At 40.0% G+C, this 18,927-nt stretch overlaps 1 protein-coding gene across 1 annotated transcript in view; it reads right to left on the minus strand.

The window, feature by feature from the left end:
• Positions 1–2,841: 2,841 nt before the first annotated feature.
• The window catches only part of LOC124774905 (glycerol kinase-like), a gene marked incomplete in the record, with an annotated part of 266,395 nt that continues 250,309 nt past the window's right edge, over positions 2,842–18,927 (minus strand). Inside the window, 2 exon segments of the mRNA XM_047249576.1 lie at positions 2,842–3,119; positions 8,832–8,918. Of these exon segments, the coding sequence (XP_047105532.1) occupies positions 3,025–3,119; positions 8,832–8,918 (182 nt within the window).

An 18,927-nucleotide genomic window follows, 5' to 3' on the forward strand; every position in this document is an offset into this window, starting at 1 on the left:
ACAACTAGTCCAGAACAATGAAATTGTACTTCTCAGCCACCAGACAACCCTTCCTAGAGCTGTGGGACACACTGGTGCTTTAACCGACACTGTCGCAATCACTGTAACACCCTTACCCACAAAAGAACTGGTCCGCAGATCAAGCACCAAGACGTCCCAGGTGCTCCACATTACAGGGTGGTGGTGGGGGGGGGGGGGGAGGGGGGTGAGCTGTGAGTGGAAGTGATACAGTGTAGTGTACTTATGGACCAAAAGCTTAGCAGATGATGCACATGAACTCCCTCATATGTATTGTGTTATCTTTGACACTTTATAGAAGTTCTCATGTTTTGGAATTTAAGTTTCCTTTTATCTAACTTCATTGTACCTTTAACTTTTAGAAATATAAAAAGTAACTTCTGTATGTTCTAGTACTATGTGTGATTGTTTATGTGGAGAAACTATGAAGCCACAGCACCATCTGAGCCTCCCACCATTTTGCAGTTGCATCCTGGACTAAGTGAACCTTCAGTATTTCATGTAATGGAGCTCCTGGGTTTGCTATTTCACTTGCTTTTACTTTGTTATTTTTATTTCGCATGCTGGCAGCAACTCCTTTTCCATGGTTATCTGAAAGTACAAGTATTTCTCTCTCCTGGATCATGTTTTCATGTCTGCACTTAAGACCTCTCTGTTTTTTGCCACTGATATTTGGAAACACTCATGCCCCTTCTTTGTTTTTAGTCACTGATATTTTTTAGTCACTGATATTTGTAAACACTCATTTCCTTTCAGCAGAAGCACCTATTTGTTCAAGGTTTTGAGTTCAAGGCATAAAGAGAAGTGCTTCATCCAGAGAACTTTTTTGCCAAATAAAGCTGTTGTTTTTCTCTGAAAGCTTGTTGCTTCAGATTTTTTGAAGCTATCCATCATTATTTCAAGCATTTCATTTCCTTTTTCACTGCTTCTACATTGCACTGCAACACTTACGAAACACACTGTTAATGATCGCCACTGTATTTACTTGCTATGGAATCATGCAGACTACAGTAAATAGTTCCACAATAACTAATTGAGAATTGTTTCACAGTTTTTATGCCCTCCAAGTATATCCACTTGTGTGTTTATACTTTTTAACAATTTTTCAGCACACTTTACACAATTTAGGCACAATAAATTGTCATTATTTATGGAGCCATTCATCACAATGTCTATAGTGTTTATGACTTTAATGCTTCATACATGCATTCATGTGCCTTAATAATAATAATAAAGGGCTACAAAATGTACCTTAAGTTGGTTGTGCAGCCAAGTCAGTAAGCAAAGCAGCCTCTTACTGTAATAGTACAATTCCTCAAGGGGCGAGTTTAAAAAAATATAAAAGATAAAAAGAGCTATCAATATTGTGTACATTTTCTGCAATGATGTAGACATTTGCTTAATGTTGCTGTCCCCAAAACTTTAATGAGTGATAAAGTACTTTTTTGTTATATTTTAATGTTTGCCTCACACACTGCCATATCATCATTATATGATTTTGACCTATTTTTGACAAGGAACATTTAGAACCAAGTATTTGCTTTTGACACTGTCTCACCCATATTTCAAACAAAAGCAACCTTTTAACCTTAATTTGAATTCACCATTAGTCATCAGGGCTCATTCTGGAAGGCATTCGATACAGTTTCGCACTGTCGCCTGATAAAGTAAGAGCCTACGGAATATCAGACCAGTTGTGTGGCTGGATTGAAGAGTTTTTAGCAAGCAGAAAACAGCATGTTGTTCTCAATGGAGAGATGTCTACAGACGTTAAAGTAACCTCTGATGTGCCATAGGGGAGTGTTATGGGACCACTGCTTTTCACAATATATATAAATGACCAAGTAGATAGTGTCGGAAGTTCCATGCGGCTTTTCGTGGATGATGCTGTAGTATACAGAGAAGTTGCAGCATTAGAAAATTGCAGTGAAATGCAGGAAGATCTGCAGCTGATAGGCACTTGGTGCAGGGAGTGGCAACTGACCCTTAACACAGACAAATGTAATGTATTGTGAATACATAGAAAGAAGGATCCTTTATTGTATGATTATATGATAGCAGAACAAACACTGGTAGCAGTTACTTCTGTAAAATATCTGGGAGTATGCGTACGGAACGATTTGAAGTGCACTGATCATATAAAATTAATTGTTGGTAAGGCAGGTGCCAGGTTGAGATTCACTGAGAGCGTCCTTAGAAAATATAGTCCATCAACAAAGGACCTATTCTTGAGTATTGCTCATCAGTGTGGGATCAGTACCAGGTCAGGTTGACAGAGGAGATAGAGGAGATCCAAAGAAGAGTGGCGCGTTTCATCACAAGGTTATTTGGTAAGCGTGATAGCGTTATGGAGATGTTTAGCAAACTCAAGTGGGAGTCTCTGCAAGAGAGGCGCTCTGATCACGGTGTAGCTTGCTGTCCAGGTTTCAAGAGAGTGCATTTCTGGGTAAGGTATCGAATATATTGCTTCCCCCTATTTATACCTCCCGAGGAGATCACAAATGTAAAATTAGAGAGAGATTCGAGCACGCACGGAGGCTTTCTGGCAGTCGTTCTTCCTGCGAACCATATGCGACTGGAACAGGAAAAGGAGGTAATGACAGTGGCACGTAAAGTGCCCTCCACCACACACCATTGGGTGGCTTGCGGAGTATAAATGTAGATGTAGATGTAGATAATGCTATGCAGCCTAATAACCAGTGTATGACTCAACTTTTTTACACTACTTTTGCTGCAGTAAAAGAAGATTTTTTTTTAGTATGTGTGCTGGGACTTTTATTGTATAAAATACTTATAACTGAGTAAAGACTTTATTTTTCATCAATAATTTAAAAACATAAAAATAAAATTTCAAAATTTAACAGCAAATATGTACAATAGTGGCTGAATGTACAAAAAATTATAACAACCTTTACTGTCATGCAACAGCTACAGATGGGAAAAAAGACACTGGCACTACATAAAAGATTCATAGTATCTGCAAAGGCATAACTGTCGGCTTTGATGTCATCTGCCAAGTTCCCTGGCTAGGACGAGCAAACCAATACTTGTCATGAGGAAAAGGCTTGCTGGAATCGAAGCAAGGAGTCGATATCGTTCATCTGAAAAATTCAGACAAAAATTAAACTCGCCAAATAAATCACTTTAAGACACAACAGATCTTAACATTTTCATACAGGTGTAACAAAAAGACTGAAAAATTAATGGACAGTATGTGTCCTTAAGCACAGCATAATTTTCCAGTCTTGAAGAGTTTTTGTACAATAAAAAGTATGATTTTGAAACAATAAGTCTTTGCCTGTTTCCATTATTTCATTTTTACCTCTGTAAATGAAAATTAATAAATATTAAATGAGCATGAAATTTTTTTTCCCACATCTGCGTCTGTACTCTACAAACTATCATATAGCATGTGGTGTGGGATTCACTATGTAGCAGAAGCAGTTTCTCTTCTTCCTTTTCCATATGTTGAGTGAGTGTGTGTGTGTGTGTGTGTGTGTGTGTGTGTGTGTGTGTGTGTGTGTGTGTGTGTGTGTGTGATGAAAAATTGTTGGTATTGCTCTGTACGCCTCTAAAATTCTCTAATTTTGCTCTTTTGAGCATTTTGATAGATATAAGTTGGAGAAAGTAATATGCTTCTTGATCTGTGAAATGTCTGCTTTCACTATGGAGAAAGTTAGTATTTAATCCATGACTGTGAAAATGTGTTAATTAGGAACTTTATGCTACTGTCTCTCTGTTCCCCTTGTCGGGCAAATATTAAATTTCTGCCTAAATTTCTGCCACCTGCATTCAGATTGGCAATACTGAGTTGAATACCAGCAATTAAGCATGCTTCAATTATGAAGATAGGCTCTGCATAATGGTACCATAGTCAGAGGTACTTAACTGGTGGCCCTGTTCACATTTAATGCTACAATTGTCACTTTATTTTACTACATTTCTCTTTCTTAGATTTTTGTTGTGTTCTGTTTGTGCAGCAAACAGAAGACAAAATATGTTACCTTAGCCATTTTAACTGGCTTCTGACAGTACAAGTTTCTATCTCTTTATCAGTAAGTAAAATCAAAATCGGTAGAGCAATGCTGGATGTTTGTTTTGAGGCAAGGGGAGAGGTGCAGAAACTGGGTCATTGGTTCCATGTGGCTGCTTGAAGGGCAGCTGTTAGCTGTATCAGCAGTAGCAACAAGTAACCAGACACTTGCCAGAAAAATTCTTCTGGCAACCAGAAGCTGCCAGATTCACGTATGCGCAGAGTCCTCCTAAATGAGTCAGGTGTGCACTACGCATCAGAGGCTGCTATTCAGGTAGCTGGCTCGCTCACGCGTGCACGCACACACACACACACACACACACACACACACACACACACACACACACACACACACACACACACACATTTTTAGGTTGGTGACTCTCGATCCGATCCAATCCAATCCAGATAACAACAGCAGGAAACCCAGAAGTATCAGTGTAAGATTGAAAGAAATGGCTCCCACAGTTTAGAGTATTAAAATCCTAATCGTAAACTGCCGAAGCAGTCACAACGAAGTGTCAGAGATTGAAGTGCTTATGAGAAGAAGTGAAGTTCACATAATACTAGGTATACAAAGATGGACAAAACCTGAAATTGATAGCACTGAGATTTTTGGGAAAAATTTAGGTGCATATCAAAAGGATACGCAAATGGGAAAAGTAGATGGTTTATTTGTCACTGTAGGCATGAAATTCCAATTCAACAAGATAGAAGTTGAAGCTGCATGTTGAGACTGTTTGAGCAAGAGTCATATCAGGGGTGGGCATAAAATGATAACTGGCTCCTTCTGTTATCCACCAGACCCATCTCCTGATGTAACCAAAAACTACAGAGAACACCTCAGTTCACTTGTACGTTAAGTTCCCCAATCATACTGTAATCACTGGTGGAGACTTTAATCATCCAACAATTAATTGGGAAAATTACAGTTTTGTTAGTGGTGGGCATGAAAAGACAGCCTGTGAAACACTAAATGCTGTCTCTGAAAACTACCTACAACAGATCGTTAGGAACCCCACTCACAATGGAAATACATTGGATTTAATGGCAACAAACAGACCTGACCTCTTTGAGGATGCCCTAATTGAAATTGGTATCATTAAGCATGAAGCAGTTGTGGCAACGATGATTAACAAAGTACAAAAGACAACTAAGCAAGCAGAAAGATATATATGTATCACAGAGATACTGAAGGAACTGAACTCTAAGACTGTTGAAGATAGACACTAACTATCCAGAGAAAATCTATTAACAAAGTTCCAAGAACTAGCTTTAAATGACAACTCTATGAATGTACTACATTCGCCCATGTATCACTCACTTAGGGATCATGAGGATAAAATGAGAATAACTACTGCACTTGCAGATGCATTCAGACAATCATTCTTCCTGCGCTCCATACTTGAATGGAATGGGAAGAAACGCTAATAACTGGTACAACGGGTTGTACCCTCTGCCATGCACCTCACTGTGGTTTGCAAAGTATAGCTGTAGATGTAAAATTAGATGACTTGTGTGTACAGATGCGGTACCAGCTAGCTCCAGCGACCTATCATGGCCTCACTGCTTTGGTGCCATGATGCGTCGCCGCTTCCTCAGGCACTGTTGATTTTGAATGAAAAGGCTACTCAATTTGTCAGTCCTAGCACTCAGTCGTTCAGAACCCTAACAGTAGGTGTTTTAATGCTTAGTAGAGATTCTTCTTGTCTGACAGCATTTGAAATCTATGGACCAGAGGTATTAGCATGGAGTTGTTTGTTTGGAGTCAGGGCAGTGAGCACACATTACAACACAGCTAACAGAACAAAAACAGAATAAAAAAAAAAAAAAAAAAAAAAAAAAAAAAAAAAAAAAAAAAAAATAGTAGTGCGGATAAGCTACTACAAACAGCATAGTGAACACATTATTGTGGCCAAGATAGACACGAAGCACATGCCTACTACAGTAGTACAAGTTTATATGCCAACTAGCTCTGCAGATGACGAAGAAATTGAAGAAATGTATGATGAGATAAAAGAAATTATTCAGGTAGTGAAGGGAGATGAAAATTTAATAGTCATGAGTGACTGGAATTCGACAGTAGGAAAAGGGAGAGAAGGAAACATAGTAGGTGAATATGGATTGGGGCTAAGAAATGAAAGAGGAAGCCGCCTGGTAGAATTTTGCACAGAGCACAACTTAATCATAGCTAACACTTGGTTCAAGAATCATGAAAGAAGACTGTATACATGGAAGAACCCTGGAGATACTAGATTATATAATGGTAAGACAGAGATTTAGGACCCAAGTTTTAAATTGTAAGACATTTCCAGGGGCAGATGTGGACTCTGACCGCAATCTATTGGTTATGAACTGTAGATTAAAACTGAAGAAACTGCAAAAAGGTGGGAATTTGAGGAGATGGGACCTGGATAAACTGAAAGAATCAGAGGTTGTAGAGAGTTTCAGGAAGAGCATAAAGGAACAATTGACTGAATGGGGGAAAGAAATACAGTAGAAGAAGAATGGGTAGCTTTGAGGGATGAAGTAGTGAAGGCAGCAGAGGATCAAGTAGGTAGAAAAACGACGGCCAGTAGAAATCCTTGGGTAACAGAAGAAATATTGAATTTGATTGATGAAAGGAGAAAATATAAAAAAGCAGTAAATGAAGCAGGCAAAAAGGAATACAAACGTCTCAAAAATGAGATCGACAGGAAGTGCAAAATGGCTAAGCAGGGATGGCTAGAGGACAAATGTAAGGATATAGAGGCTTATCTCACTAGGGGTAAGATAGATACTGCCTACAGGAAAATTAAAGAGACCTTTGGAGAAAAGAGAACCACTTGTATGAATATCAAGAGCTCAGATGGAAACCCAGTTCTAAGCAAAGAAGGGAAAGCAGAAAGGTGAAAGGAGTATATAGAGGGTCTATACAAGGGCGATGTACTTGAGGACAATATTATGGAAATGGAAGAGGATGTAGATTAAGATGAAACGGAATGGAAAATACGATACTGCGTAAAGAGTTTGACAGAGCACTGAAAGACCAGAGTCGAAACAAGGCCCCCGGAGTAGACAACATTCCATTACAACTACTGACAGCCTTGGGAGAGCCAGTCCTGACAAAGCTCTTCCATCTGTGATCAAGATGTAGGAGACAGGCAAAATACCCTCAGACTTCAAGAAGAATATAATAATTCCAGTCCCAAAGAAAGCAGGTGTTGAAAACTGGTAGAAGCCGACCTCGGGGAAGATCAGTTTGGATTCCATAGAAATGTTGGAATACATGCGGCAATACTGATCTTACGACTTATCTTAGAAGAAAGATCAAGGAAAGGCAAACCTATGTTTCTAGCATTTGTATACTTAGAGAAAGCTTTTGACAATGTTGACTGGAATACTCTTTTTCAAATTCTAAAGGTGGCAGGGGTAAAATACAGGGAGCGATAGGCTATTTGCAATTTGTACAGAAACTGGATGGCAGTTAGAAGAGTCAAGGGGTATGAAAGGGAAGCAGTGGTTGGAAAGGGAGTGAGGCAGGGTTTTAGCCTCTCCCCGATGTTATTCAATCTGTATATTGAGCAAGCAACACAGGAATCAAAAGAAAAATTTGGAGTAGATATTAAAATCCATGGAGAAGAAATAGAAACTTTGAGGTTCGCCAATGACATTGTAATTCTGTCAGAGACAGCAAAGGACTTGGAAGAGCAGTTGAATGGAATGGACAGTGTCTTGAAAGGAGGATACAAGATGAACATCAACAAAAGCAAAACGAGGATAATGGAATGTAGTCGAATTAAGTCGGGTGATGCTGAGGGAATTAGAGTAGGAAATGAGACACTTAAAATAGTAAAGGAGTTTTGCTATTTGGGGAGCAAGATAACTGATGATGGTCGAAGTAGAGAGGATATAAAATGTAGACTGGCAATGGCAAGGTAAGCGTTTCTGAAGAAGAGAAATTTGTTAACATCGAGTATTGATTTAAGTGTCAGGAAGTCGTTTCTGAAAGTATTTGTATGGAGTGTAGCCATGTATGGAAGTGAAACATGGACAATAAATAGTTTGGACAAGGAGAGAAAGAAGCTTTCGAAATGTGGTGCTACAGAAGAATGCTGAAGATTAGATAGGTCGATCACATATATAATGAGGAGCTATTGAATAAAATTGGGGAGAAGAGGAGTTTGTGGCACAACCTGACAAGGAGATGGGACTGGTTGGTAGGACATGTTTTGAGGCATCAAGGGATCACCAATTTAGCATTGGAGGGCAGCGTGGAGGGTAAAAATCGTAGAGGGAGACCAAGAGGTGAATACACTAAGCAGATTCAGAAGGATGTAGGTTGCAGTAATTACTGGGAGATGATGAAGCTTGCACAGGACACAGCAGCATGGAGAGCTGCATCAAACCAGTCTCAGGACTGAAGACCACAACAACAACAACAACAACAACAACAGAACCTGAAGACGATTTGGTCAGTTGTCAGAATATCATACAGAAGAATAGAATCAACTACTTGGTTAAACATCCAAACATACACCACTAATCAATGACACTGAGAATATAAGAAAGATCACAATTTGATAACACTACAGTATTCCAATTACCCACTTGCATAGAACAAAGACAACACTACTACAATCATCTAAAACTGAGGTACTCGAGTTGACAATTGACTTTTGTTATTGTGCAACATAACAAAACATATTGATACCAATGTCTTCCTCTGCAAGGCTGAGGACTTTTCACTTTCTGCTTATATTTTGATTTGGTTCTTTTGAATAGGAGTACAGATACAAACCTGTCATTGCAACAGATTTCTTTGTTGTGACCCATCCTAGGCTTCTCTGAACTGCCATTTTCCATTTGTTGTATCTATGGTCCCGTTCTGTGGAAAAAAAATTAAGTTCAGAAAGCCATGTAGTTAGAAACATTATAATAATATTACATCCGACTGCATTGCTGCTGTTCATTACACATTAAAAATAATGTAATACTAGGTGTTCTAGGTTTCTTCTTTATTATTTTCAACTCTACAAGGGGAGAGCATGACTTGGGAAATTTAGATTGAAGTGAGGCTTGTGTGGCTTTCAGTTTACCTAAAGAGTGTTATCTTCTAGCAGTAGTAAAATGCACAGGCCAGCCAATCCACAGAAAAAAGGTTTCAAAGTTTTACCCACACTATATATATATACTAGTTTAATGAACACCACAACTCATGTAAAAATAGCTCACAACACTTTATTTTTAACCTGCTGATCTGGATTCAATCTGAGCTTCAACCAAATTTTTTTTTTCCATTTGGTAATAACCAGAAGGGTTTTTAAATAAAATGAATAACAAAAACTATCATAAATGAAATCATTAATGATTTTAGTTTATACATAATGCAACTGTTCGTTAGGCACAAGGAAACGAGTTAAGATTGATATTGTGTGGTTTCAATTGCCTTAGGCTGCAGTCAGGTGTCTGGGTTGCGTTTGCTAGAGAGAGAGAGAGAGAGAGAGAGAGAGAGAGAGAGAGAGAGAGAGAGAGAGAGGGGGAGAGAGGGGGAGAGAGGGGGAGAGAGAGAGAGAGAGAGAGAACTTGCACACATTGACCACAGTCTCTGGCTGCTGAGGTCTGGTATTGGCATCCAGAAAATGTGGTCACGTGTGCATGTCTTTTGAGCCCAAGCCTTACATGTTTGACAGTCTTTTTTGTGCCTATCTGCAGCTCTGCATCACAGCTATATAGTGAGTACCAATTATCCTTTTCATAATATTTTTGTATATGCTTTATAAGATTTTTTATTTGCTGATAAAAGTAGGTATCACAAGACTAAACATGAGGACATTTTGGAGGCATCACTTTAATCATGCACATTGGTGACTTTTTCTCATCTTGGAAAACCTGATCATATAATTTTGGCTTTGTTTGGCCACTCCAAGAGTCAGTAATCAACAGAAGCTTCCTTTCTTGACACAAGGCATCAGACAATGGTTAAGGAAGTCAATGAACAATCCAGTTATTAGCTTTCCAGGTTTTGATGACATCTGTATATCTTTGACAATATTCATTCACTGTGTGCTGAACTTGAGAACCGAATTTACCAGTTGCATCTTGCAAACAAACAAATGCTTTTGGTAGTAACAGATGAGCAGTTAAACTCTTCCACAGAATAAACATGTTAAATAAGGGTTCTAATGAACAACATGCTCCTATTCACGTATAATAATAGTTAAAAACCTGACGACTTTTTAATGACAACAGTATTGCATTAATATTTACTTCTCCTCTAAAAATGGATTTTCTATTACCTAACTATTTTAAAATACAATATTAACTTTGTCATTTCATTTGATCTAACAAACAGTCGCATCAAATATAAATTAAAATCATTAATGATTTCATTCAGATAGTCAGATAGTTTTGGTTATTCATTTTTCTAAAAAATCCTTGAAATAATTACTAAAGGGGGGGGGGGGGGGGATATGGAAGCTGGGATTCAACCAAGATCAGCAGATTAAAAATGAAGTGTACTGCCAATGAGCTATTTTTATCCAAGTTCAGGCATTCATTAAACTAGTATGTAAAGTGCAGTTAAAACTTTGAAAAAAATTTTCTGGGAATTGGCCACTGTGTTTTAGTATTTATTACAGGAGTTTCCGAGTGTGTGGACTGGAGAAATTGATGGTAACAAACAACATTAGTCACCAAGCCTAAGTGGAGACAAGAGGCAGCCAAGACAGGATTATTTAGTTAAATTGATGCAAGGGAGTTATATTTAGCATACTGCATTTATGAGTAATGTAAGTAAAACAATAATTAAATTCTGTAAATTTACAAATACGAAAGAAGTAATTTTCACTAAGAAACCCAAAAACTAAGCTGGAATCATCTTTCAGTTTCTTTCACACAGATGCTGAAGTATTACTAGTTTCTTTTGACATGCAAGACAGCTACTACTATTTACAGTTTTTCATGAAAACTAATAACACTACTGTACTGAATGTATACCAGCATTTATAACAAGAAATGAACGTATGTGAATGTAGTAACCTCAGGTGTAGGACACATGTGTAATTTACAGCTAAAAATATTAAGAATTCAGGAAAATGCTCAGAAGTAAACATGTAGCAAATATGCAGTTACAATTTGTACAAATTTAAAATCACACTACCACACACTTTTCCTAGTCATTCCTGGGTGGAAAGCACAATTATCCAGAAATAACAGTATATTATTCTGAAAGATCACAAACTGAGTGTACCTAGTACTGCATACTGTTAAGTTACAACTTACACAACTGGAAAGGTGCTGTAATATGTAATTTAAACATCCCTGGTGGCCATTGAAGCCAACTAATCTGAAATGCACTCGAGCAGAAGCTTCCAGAATTTATTCGCATGTTGCATAAAAACTGAAGTCAAAGCAGTGGAAGCATAAGGATTGAAATGATATCAAAAAACACTGTGTGAAATACATATAATGAAAGGATAATTCCTTTCATTTGGACTCTCCAATACGGTTTAGGCTCCGAGAGGTCAACAGGCATGCAAGCGAGACTGATAACAGCTGGGCTTTTGGACAATGGATAAGGATGTGCGATTAAGTTGTTTCAGTTAGGACTTCAACTAACTTTCATCAGGCTCTAACAGTAGTAGCATCTTTCCCAAAATCTTTTCCATGTGTCTCATAGTAGTAGTCTGCTGTCAACCCAACTCACAAAATATCCTTGTCATCCTTGTGCCACACCACCTCCCAATTCCTAGCCATATGGGTCAAAAGTGCAAGACCTGGCTATGCACCCTCCCCCCAGTATGTCCTCTTTCAATCTTGGCACAGTTATATTGTGTGTTTACTGGGCTTTCAATTGTGTTCTGTAATCTTCTCCTATGGTCCAGCTGCCAATTGCTGAGAGTTTTAAGTGAGCTTTAAATAACTTTACACAATTCTCTCAAAGTGGATCTTCAAATTTATGTACTCAATCAGCTTTCATATACTTTTAACACAACAGATCAGTACTGTCACAGATTACAAAGAATCTAACAAAATTTTAGAAGTGCTATGATGAACTGTCCATACTCAATAAACTGTTCTTATTGCTAATTTTTCATAAATATCTTACTGAACTTGAATCAATGACAACAGCACATATTTTATTGCACATACATCACACATGTTGGCAATTATACAGGGTGTTACAAAAAGGTACGGCCAAACTTTCAGGAAACATTCCTCACACACAAATAAAGAAAAGATGTTACGTGGACATGTGTCCGGAAACACTTAATTTCCATGTTAGAGCTCATTTTAGTTTTGTCAGTATGTACTGTACTTCCTCGATTCACTGCCAGTTGGCCCAATTGAAGGAAGGTAATGTTGACTTCGGTGCTTGTGTTGACATGCGACTCACTGCTCTACAGTACTAGCATCAAGCACATCAGTACGTAGCATCTCGATTGGGCCCCATGTTCTTCCAGCTACGCTCAATGGAGCACGTTATCATGATTTCATACAGGATACTCTACCTGTGCTGCTAGAACATGTGCCTTTACAAGTAAGACACAACATGTGGTTCATGCACGATGGAGCTCCTGCACATTTCAGTCGAAGTGTCCGTACGCTTCTCAACAACAGATTCGGTGACCGATGGATTGGTAGAGGCGGACCAATTCCATGGCCTCCACGCTCTCCTGACCTCAACCCTCTTGACTTTCATTTATGGGGGCATTTGAAAGCTCTTGTCTACGCAACCCCGGTACCAAATGTTGAGACTCTTGGTGCTCGTATTGTGGACGGCTGTGATACAATACGTCATTCTCCAGGGCTGCATCAGGGATTCCATGCGATGGACGGCGGACCCATGTATCCTCGCTAACGGAGGACATTTTGAACATTTCCTGTAACAAAGTGTTTGAAGTCACGCTGGTACTGCTGTGTGTTTCCATTCCATGATTAATGTGATTTGAAGAGAAGTAATAAAATGAGCTCTAACATGGAAAGTAAGCGTTTCCACACACATGTCCAAATAACATATTTTCTTTCTTTGTGTGTGAGGAATGTTTCCTGAAAGTTTGGCCATACCCTTTTGTAACACCCTGTATACCTCTGAAAGTGCATTACTACAGGGTGGTCCCGAATTCATGGTACAAACTTTAATGGTAGGTACAGGACATTGTAACAAGGGTTTATTGTATAGGAATGTATAGTCGCAGGTGACGCGGTGAGGCGTAAACAGGGGAAAGAGAAATGGAGTGATCGGTTGGTGTCACTGCCGGTAGAGGGCAGTAGATGAACATGATGTATCGCAGTAGGGACAAGCGCCATTCACAATTGTGCTGCCGTAGACGATGGGTGACTTTACGTATGCAGAAAAAGCAGACATGCATTACATGTACGGCCGTGCAAATGGTAACGCCAGAGCTGCGTTACGAATGTATCGCGCGGAGTATCCTAATCGACGAATGCCGGATCATAGAATTTTTCAACGGTTACATCGTCAACTTTGTGAAACAGGTACGTTCGACGTCAACAGACATGACGCTGGTCGATTAAGAGCTGTACGCACTCCAAGACTGGAAGAACGCATCTTGAACATAGTGGCTGATAGACCCGAGTCAAGCACAAGAACTGTTGCGCGTGACGTACATGTGAGTCATCAGACTGTATGCAGAGTGTTAAATGAAAATCGCTTACACCCCTTCCATTTTCAAAAAGTACAAGCATTGAATCCGGCAGATTATCCTCTTCGCGTGAACTTCTGCCAGTGGTTGTTGCAGCAATGTGCGTTGCAGCCGGATTTCGTAGGTCATGTGCTATTTACAGATGAAGCGACATTTTCACGCGAGGGTGTCTTTAATGCGCACAATTCCCATGTGTGGGCAACAGATAATCCACATGCAACGCGTCCACATGCGTATCAACAACGTTTCGGTATTAATGTGTGGGCTGGTATTGTGAACGACTTTTTGATTGGGCCATACTTACTACCCACGCGACTCTGTGGCGAAAGCTATCTTATTTTTCTGCAAGAAGTGTTACCAGAACTGCTGCAAGATGTTCCGCTCGCCATTCGTAACCGCATGTGGTTTCAGCACGATGGAGCGCCAGCACACTTCAGCACTGCTGTACGGAATTACCTGAATGCCACGTTTGGTGCTAGATGGATTGGGCGTGGTGGACCAGTCCCTTGGCCACCCCGATCTCCTGATTTCTCTTGCCTCGATTACTTTTTATGGGGACATCTTAAGAGTCTTGTTTATGAGACTCCAGTTGACTCAGATGAGGATCTCGTTGCTCGCATATCTGTAGCTGCTGCAGGTGTGCGTGAAATACCAGGCATCTTTGAACGTGTACGCCAATCGCTGCACCGACGCTGTCAAGCATGTATCGCTCATGGTGGACGCAATTTTGAACACTTACTGTAAACATGACACTTGTCAACAACGATTTCAATAAAATCTTTCGTTTTCCTTTCGGCCGTTATTTCCCCTGTTTACGCCTCACCGCGTCACCTGGGACTATACATTCCTATACAATATATCCTTGTTACAATGTCCTGCACCTACCATTAAAGTTTGTACCATGAATTCGGGACCACCCTGTATAGCCTGCCTGGACAGACTGACTGTGGTGTTGTTCACAATGTCTATTTAAAGACATTTGTAACCCTATTTCTACAAAATGATAAAATACATAGTTATTGAATTTTATATATTAACATAAAATACAAATGATTTTATGTAGTGTAAATTCGTGCAGGCACTGATCTACATCTACATATACATACATACTCAGCAATCCACCATACGGTGCGTGGCGGAAGGTACCTCGTACCACAACTATCATCATCTCTCCCTGTTCCACTCCCAAACAGAATGAGGAAAAAATGACTTCCTATATGCCTCTGTACGAGCCCTAATCTCTCTTATCTTTGTGGTCTTTCCATGAAATATAAGTTGGAGGCAGTAAAATTGTACTGCAGTCAGCCTCAAATGCTGCTTCTCTAAATTTCCTCAGTAGTGATTCACGAAAAGAATGGCTCCTTTCCTCCAAAAACTCTCACCCGAGTTCCTGAAGCATTTCCGTAACACTCACATGATGATCAAACTACCAGTAACAAATCTAGCAGGCCGCCTCTGAATCACTTCTATGTCCTCCCTCAATCCGACCTGATAGGGATCCCAAATGCTCGAGCAGTACTCAAGAATAGGTCGTATTAGTGTTTTATAAACGGTCTCCTTTACAGATGAACCACATCTTCCCAAAATTCTACCAATGAACCGAAGACGACTATCCGCCTTCCCCACAACTGCCATTACCTGCTTGTCCCACTTCATATCGCTCTGCAATGTTCCGCCCAAATATTTAATCGACATGACTGTGTCAAGAGCTACACTACTACTGGAGTATTCAAACATTATGGGATTCTCTTTCCTATTCATCCGCATTAATTTACATTTATCTATATTTAGAGTTAGCTGCCATTCTTTACACCAATCACAAATCGTGTCCAAGTCATCTTGTATCCTCCTACAGTCACTCAACGAAGACACCTTCCCGTACACCACAGCATCATCAGCAAACAGCCGCATTGCTATCCACCCTATTCAAAAGATCATTTATGTAGATACAAAACAACAGCAGACCTACCACACTTCCCTGGGGCACTCCAGATGATACCCTCACCTCTGATGAACACTTACCATCGAGGACAACGTACTGTGTTCTATTACTTAAGAAGTCTTCGAGCCACTCACATATTTGGGAACCAATCCCATACGCTCGTACCTTAGTTAGGAGTCTGCAGTGAGGCAGTGAGTCAAACGCTTTCCGGAAGCCAAGGAGTATGGCATCCATCTGATACCCTTCATCCATGGTTCGCAAGATATCATGTGAAAAAAAGGGCGAGTTGCGTTTCGCAGGAGCGATGCTTTCTAAATCCACGATGATGCATGGACAGCATCTTCTCTGTCTTAAGGAAATTCATTATATTTGAACTGACAATATGTTTGAGAATCCTGCAACAAACCAGTGTTAAGGATATTGGTCTGTAATTTTGAGGATCCGTCCTTCTACCCTTCTTGTATACAGGCGTCACCTGCACTTTTTTCCAGTTGCTCGGGACTTTACGTTGGGCAAGAGATTCACGATAAACGCAAGCTAAGTAAGGAGCCAATGCAGTAGAGTACTCTCTGTAAAACCGAATTGGAGTCCCAGCAGGACCTGGTGATTTATTTATTTTCAACCTAGTCAGCTGCCTCACAATCCCTATCATTGTGTCCGCCATATGGGAATCTGTATGAGACTCAAACGGCGGTATGTTTGTACAATCCTCCTGCATGAAAGATTTCTCAAATGCTAAATTTAAAATTTCAGCTTTCGTTTTGCTGTCTTCCGTTGCCATGCCAGACTGATCAGTGAGTGACTGGATGGAAGCCTTCGACCCGCTTACCGATTTTACGTAAGACCAGAATTTCCTTGGGTTTTCAGCAAAATCTTTTGCTAAGGTATGACGGTGGTAGTGGTTGTATGCTTCGCGCATCGCTCTTTTTACAGCAGCACAAATCTCTGCTAACTTTTGCCTGTCCCTCATTCTCCCGATCTTTCTTGTACGGCGAGTGCAACTGTCTTTGTTTTCTGAGCATTCTCCGAATTGAACTGTTAAACCACGGTTGGTCTTTTCCATCCGTAACCCACTTTTTCAGCACATACTTCTCCAATGCGTGATTTACAATGTGTTTAAATGTGTTTAAAATTTGCCCGTAATTCTTCCACATCCATCGTACCAGAAGTAAATGAAGTCGATTCATTTCCTAAGTGGGATGCTAACAACTGCTTATCTGCTCTTTCAAGTAAGAATACTCTCCTAGCCTTCTTGACCAACTTTTTAACTTTCATAACCATAGTTGTAATGACAACATCATGATCACTAATTCCTGTTTCAACACTGACACCGTCGATGAGGTCTGGTCTGTTCATGGCTACCAGATCTAAAATATTTCCATTACGCTTTGGCTGTTGATTTAGCTGCTCAAGACAGTTTTCGGATAATGTGTTCAAAAGTAATTCACACAACGGCTTGTCTGTACCACATGTAATGAATCCATAGACATCCCTGTCTATACTAGGTAGGTTGAAGTCGCCTCCTGACTAATATAACATGATCCGGGTACTTCCGCGATACAGAGTGTAGACTCCCTTTGAATGATTCTAGAACTGTCACGGTGGAACCTGGTGGTAGGTAATAACACCCAACAATTAACTTTATTTCTCCTAGCCCTGTTAAACGTGTCCAGATAACTTCACAATCACACCCTACTTCAACCTCAGTAGACACAATATTTTTGGCAACTGCAATGAAGACACCACCTCCTACGGTGTCTAATCTGTCTTTCTGATACATGTTCCAACCCTCACTAAATATTTCAGAACTTCATATCTCAGGGTTCAGCCAGGTCTCAGTCCTGAGAATAATTTGCATGCCACACACTTCCTGGAGGGCAGTAAATTCAGGAACTTTATTCCGAACACTGAAAATTTACTGCTATTGTCTTGATAGCTGAAGTGTCTTTACACTGAGCATGTCCTGATTTCCCTGCCTGCACTTCGACTGGTGAGTGTTCATCAGGACACCTCTCACTACTGCCCAGCCTAAAAAACCCCATGTGCATGCCACAAATACTCTGCCACGCGAGTAGCCTCTTCCTTTGAGTAGTGCATCCCTGACCTATCTAGGGGCATCCTACAATTACCCACCCAATAGTGCAAGTCTAGAAATCTGCAACCAAGACCGTCACAGAGTCGACGAAGCCTCTGGTTGAAATCCTCCACTTGGCTCCAAACCAAAGGACCTCGATCCACTCTGGGAACGATGCTGCTGCTAAAATATTTTTCAAAGGATTAGATTCTAAGGTTTAAACAGTCTGGAAACCAATAACTTTAGTAAAGATAACTTTTCAATTGCACTCTTTTCAGAAAAGATAACATCATCTTTAGAAATAACAGAATTGTGACTTTCGTGTAATGTAGGCAGTTTTTACAAATTATGAATTTTTAATATCTTTTTAAATAAAATGTATCTAAATGAACTATTACACTGTTGTGATCAACTACCTGTAGCCTTTACAGTGAATATCAAAGTTTGAATAATAATTTGGGGATTTCTTTAGTACATGCTGTATGTATTATATTTATGGGAAAAAAAACAGAGGGACTACCTGTGAATTCAGCCATGTCACATCAACCCTGCTGCAACATTTGCACATTCTTATGTGACCATTATCACCAACCAGCTGTAAGCTGCATTAATAGTCATCACCAAACTGTTGCCAAATGCAAAGAGTTGATTACCCAGTGGGCAAATAGCTGCTACAAATAAAGTTGGCCAACAGGAGAAAGAACATGCTGCTACGGACAACATGCTTATATTCAACAGCTGCTTTACAACTCGCAACAATTGATTCATTCCCCGCTGTCACCACAATACCAGCGTCTCTGAATTAGGTAGATGCAAATAGGTTTTACAATATATCTTTCAATACCACAATCCTCCTACCCTCAATCTCTGGTGGCCCTTATCTCATATCCCTTCCATCCCCCTCCCCACACCTCTTTCTTCACTTTATTAATCTAAACTCAGACTTCTCTCTATCTTATCTCCCTCTTCTTCAGTTCTTTCCCCCTTCCCACACTCCGCCGTAAATCCTTTACTCCACTTTATCATGTATTACGCACACCTCTACTCCACTTCACTTCACCATGTATCACACGCAACAGATCTGCCTGCACCAGGGTGGGTTCAACTATGCCATTCCCTTGCACACACTCCCTTTTATCCAACAGCTTCCTTTCTCTCTGACCCTTCCCACCTCCTTGCTCCTCTTACTGATTCCACCTGACAACAACCCTCT

This window comes from Schistocerca piceifrons, chromosome 2 (genome assembly GCF_021461385.2).
Source record: "Schistocerca piceifrons isolate TAMUIC-IGC-003096 chromosome 2, iqSchPice1.1, whole genome shotgun sequence".
Lineage (NCBI taxonomy): Eukaryota > Metazoa > Arthropoda > Insecta > Orthoptera > Acrididae > Schistocerca > Schistocerca piceifrons.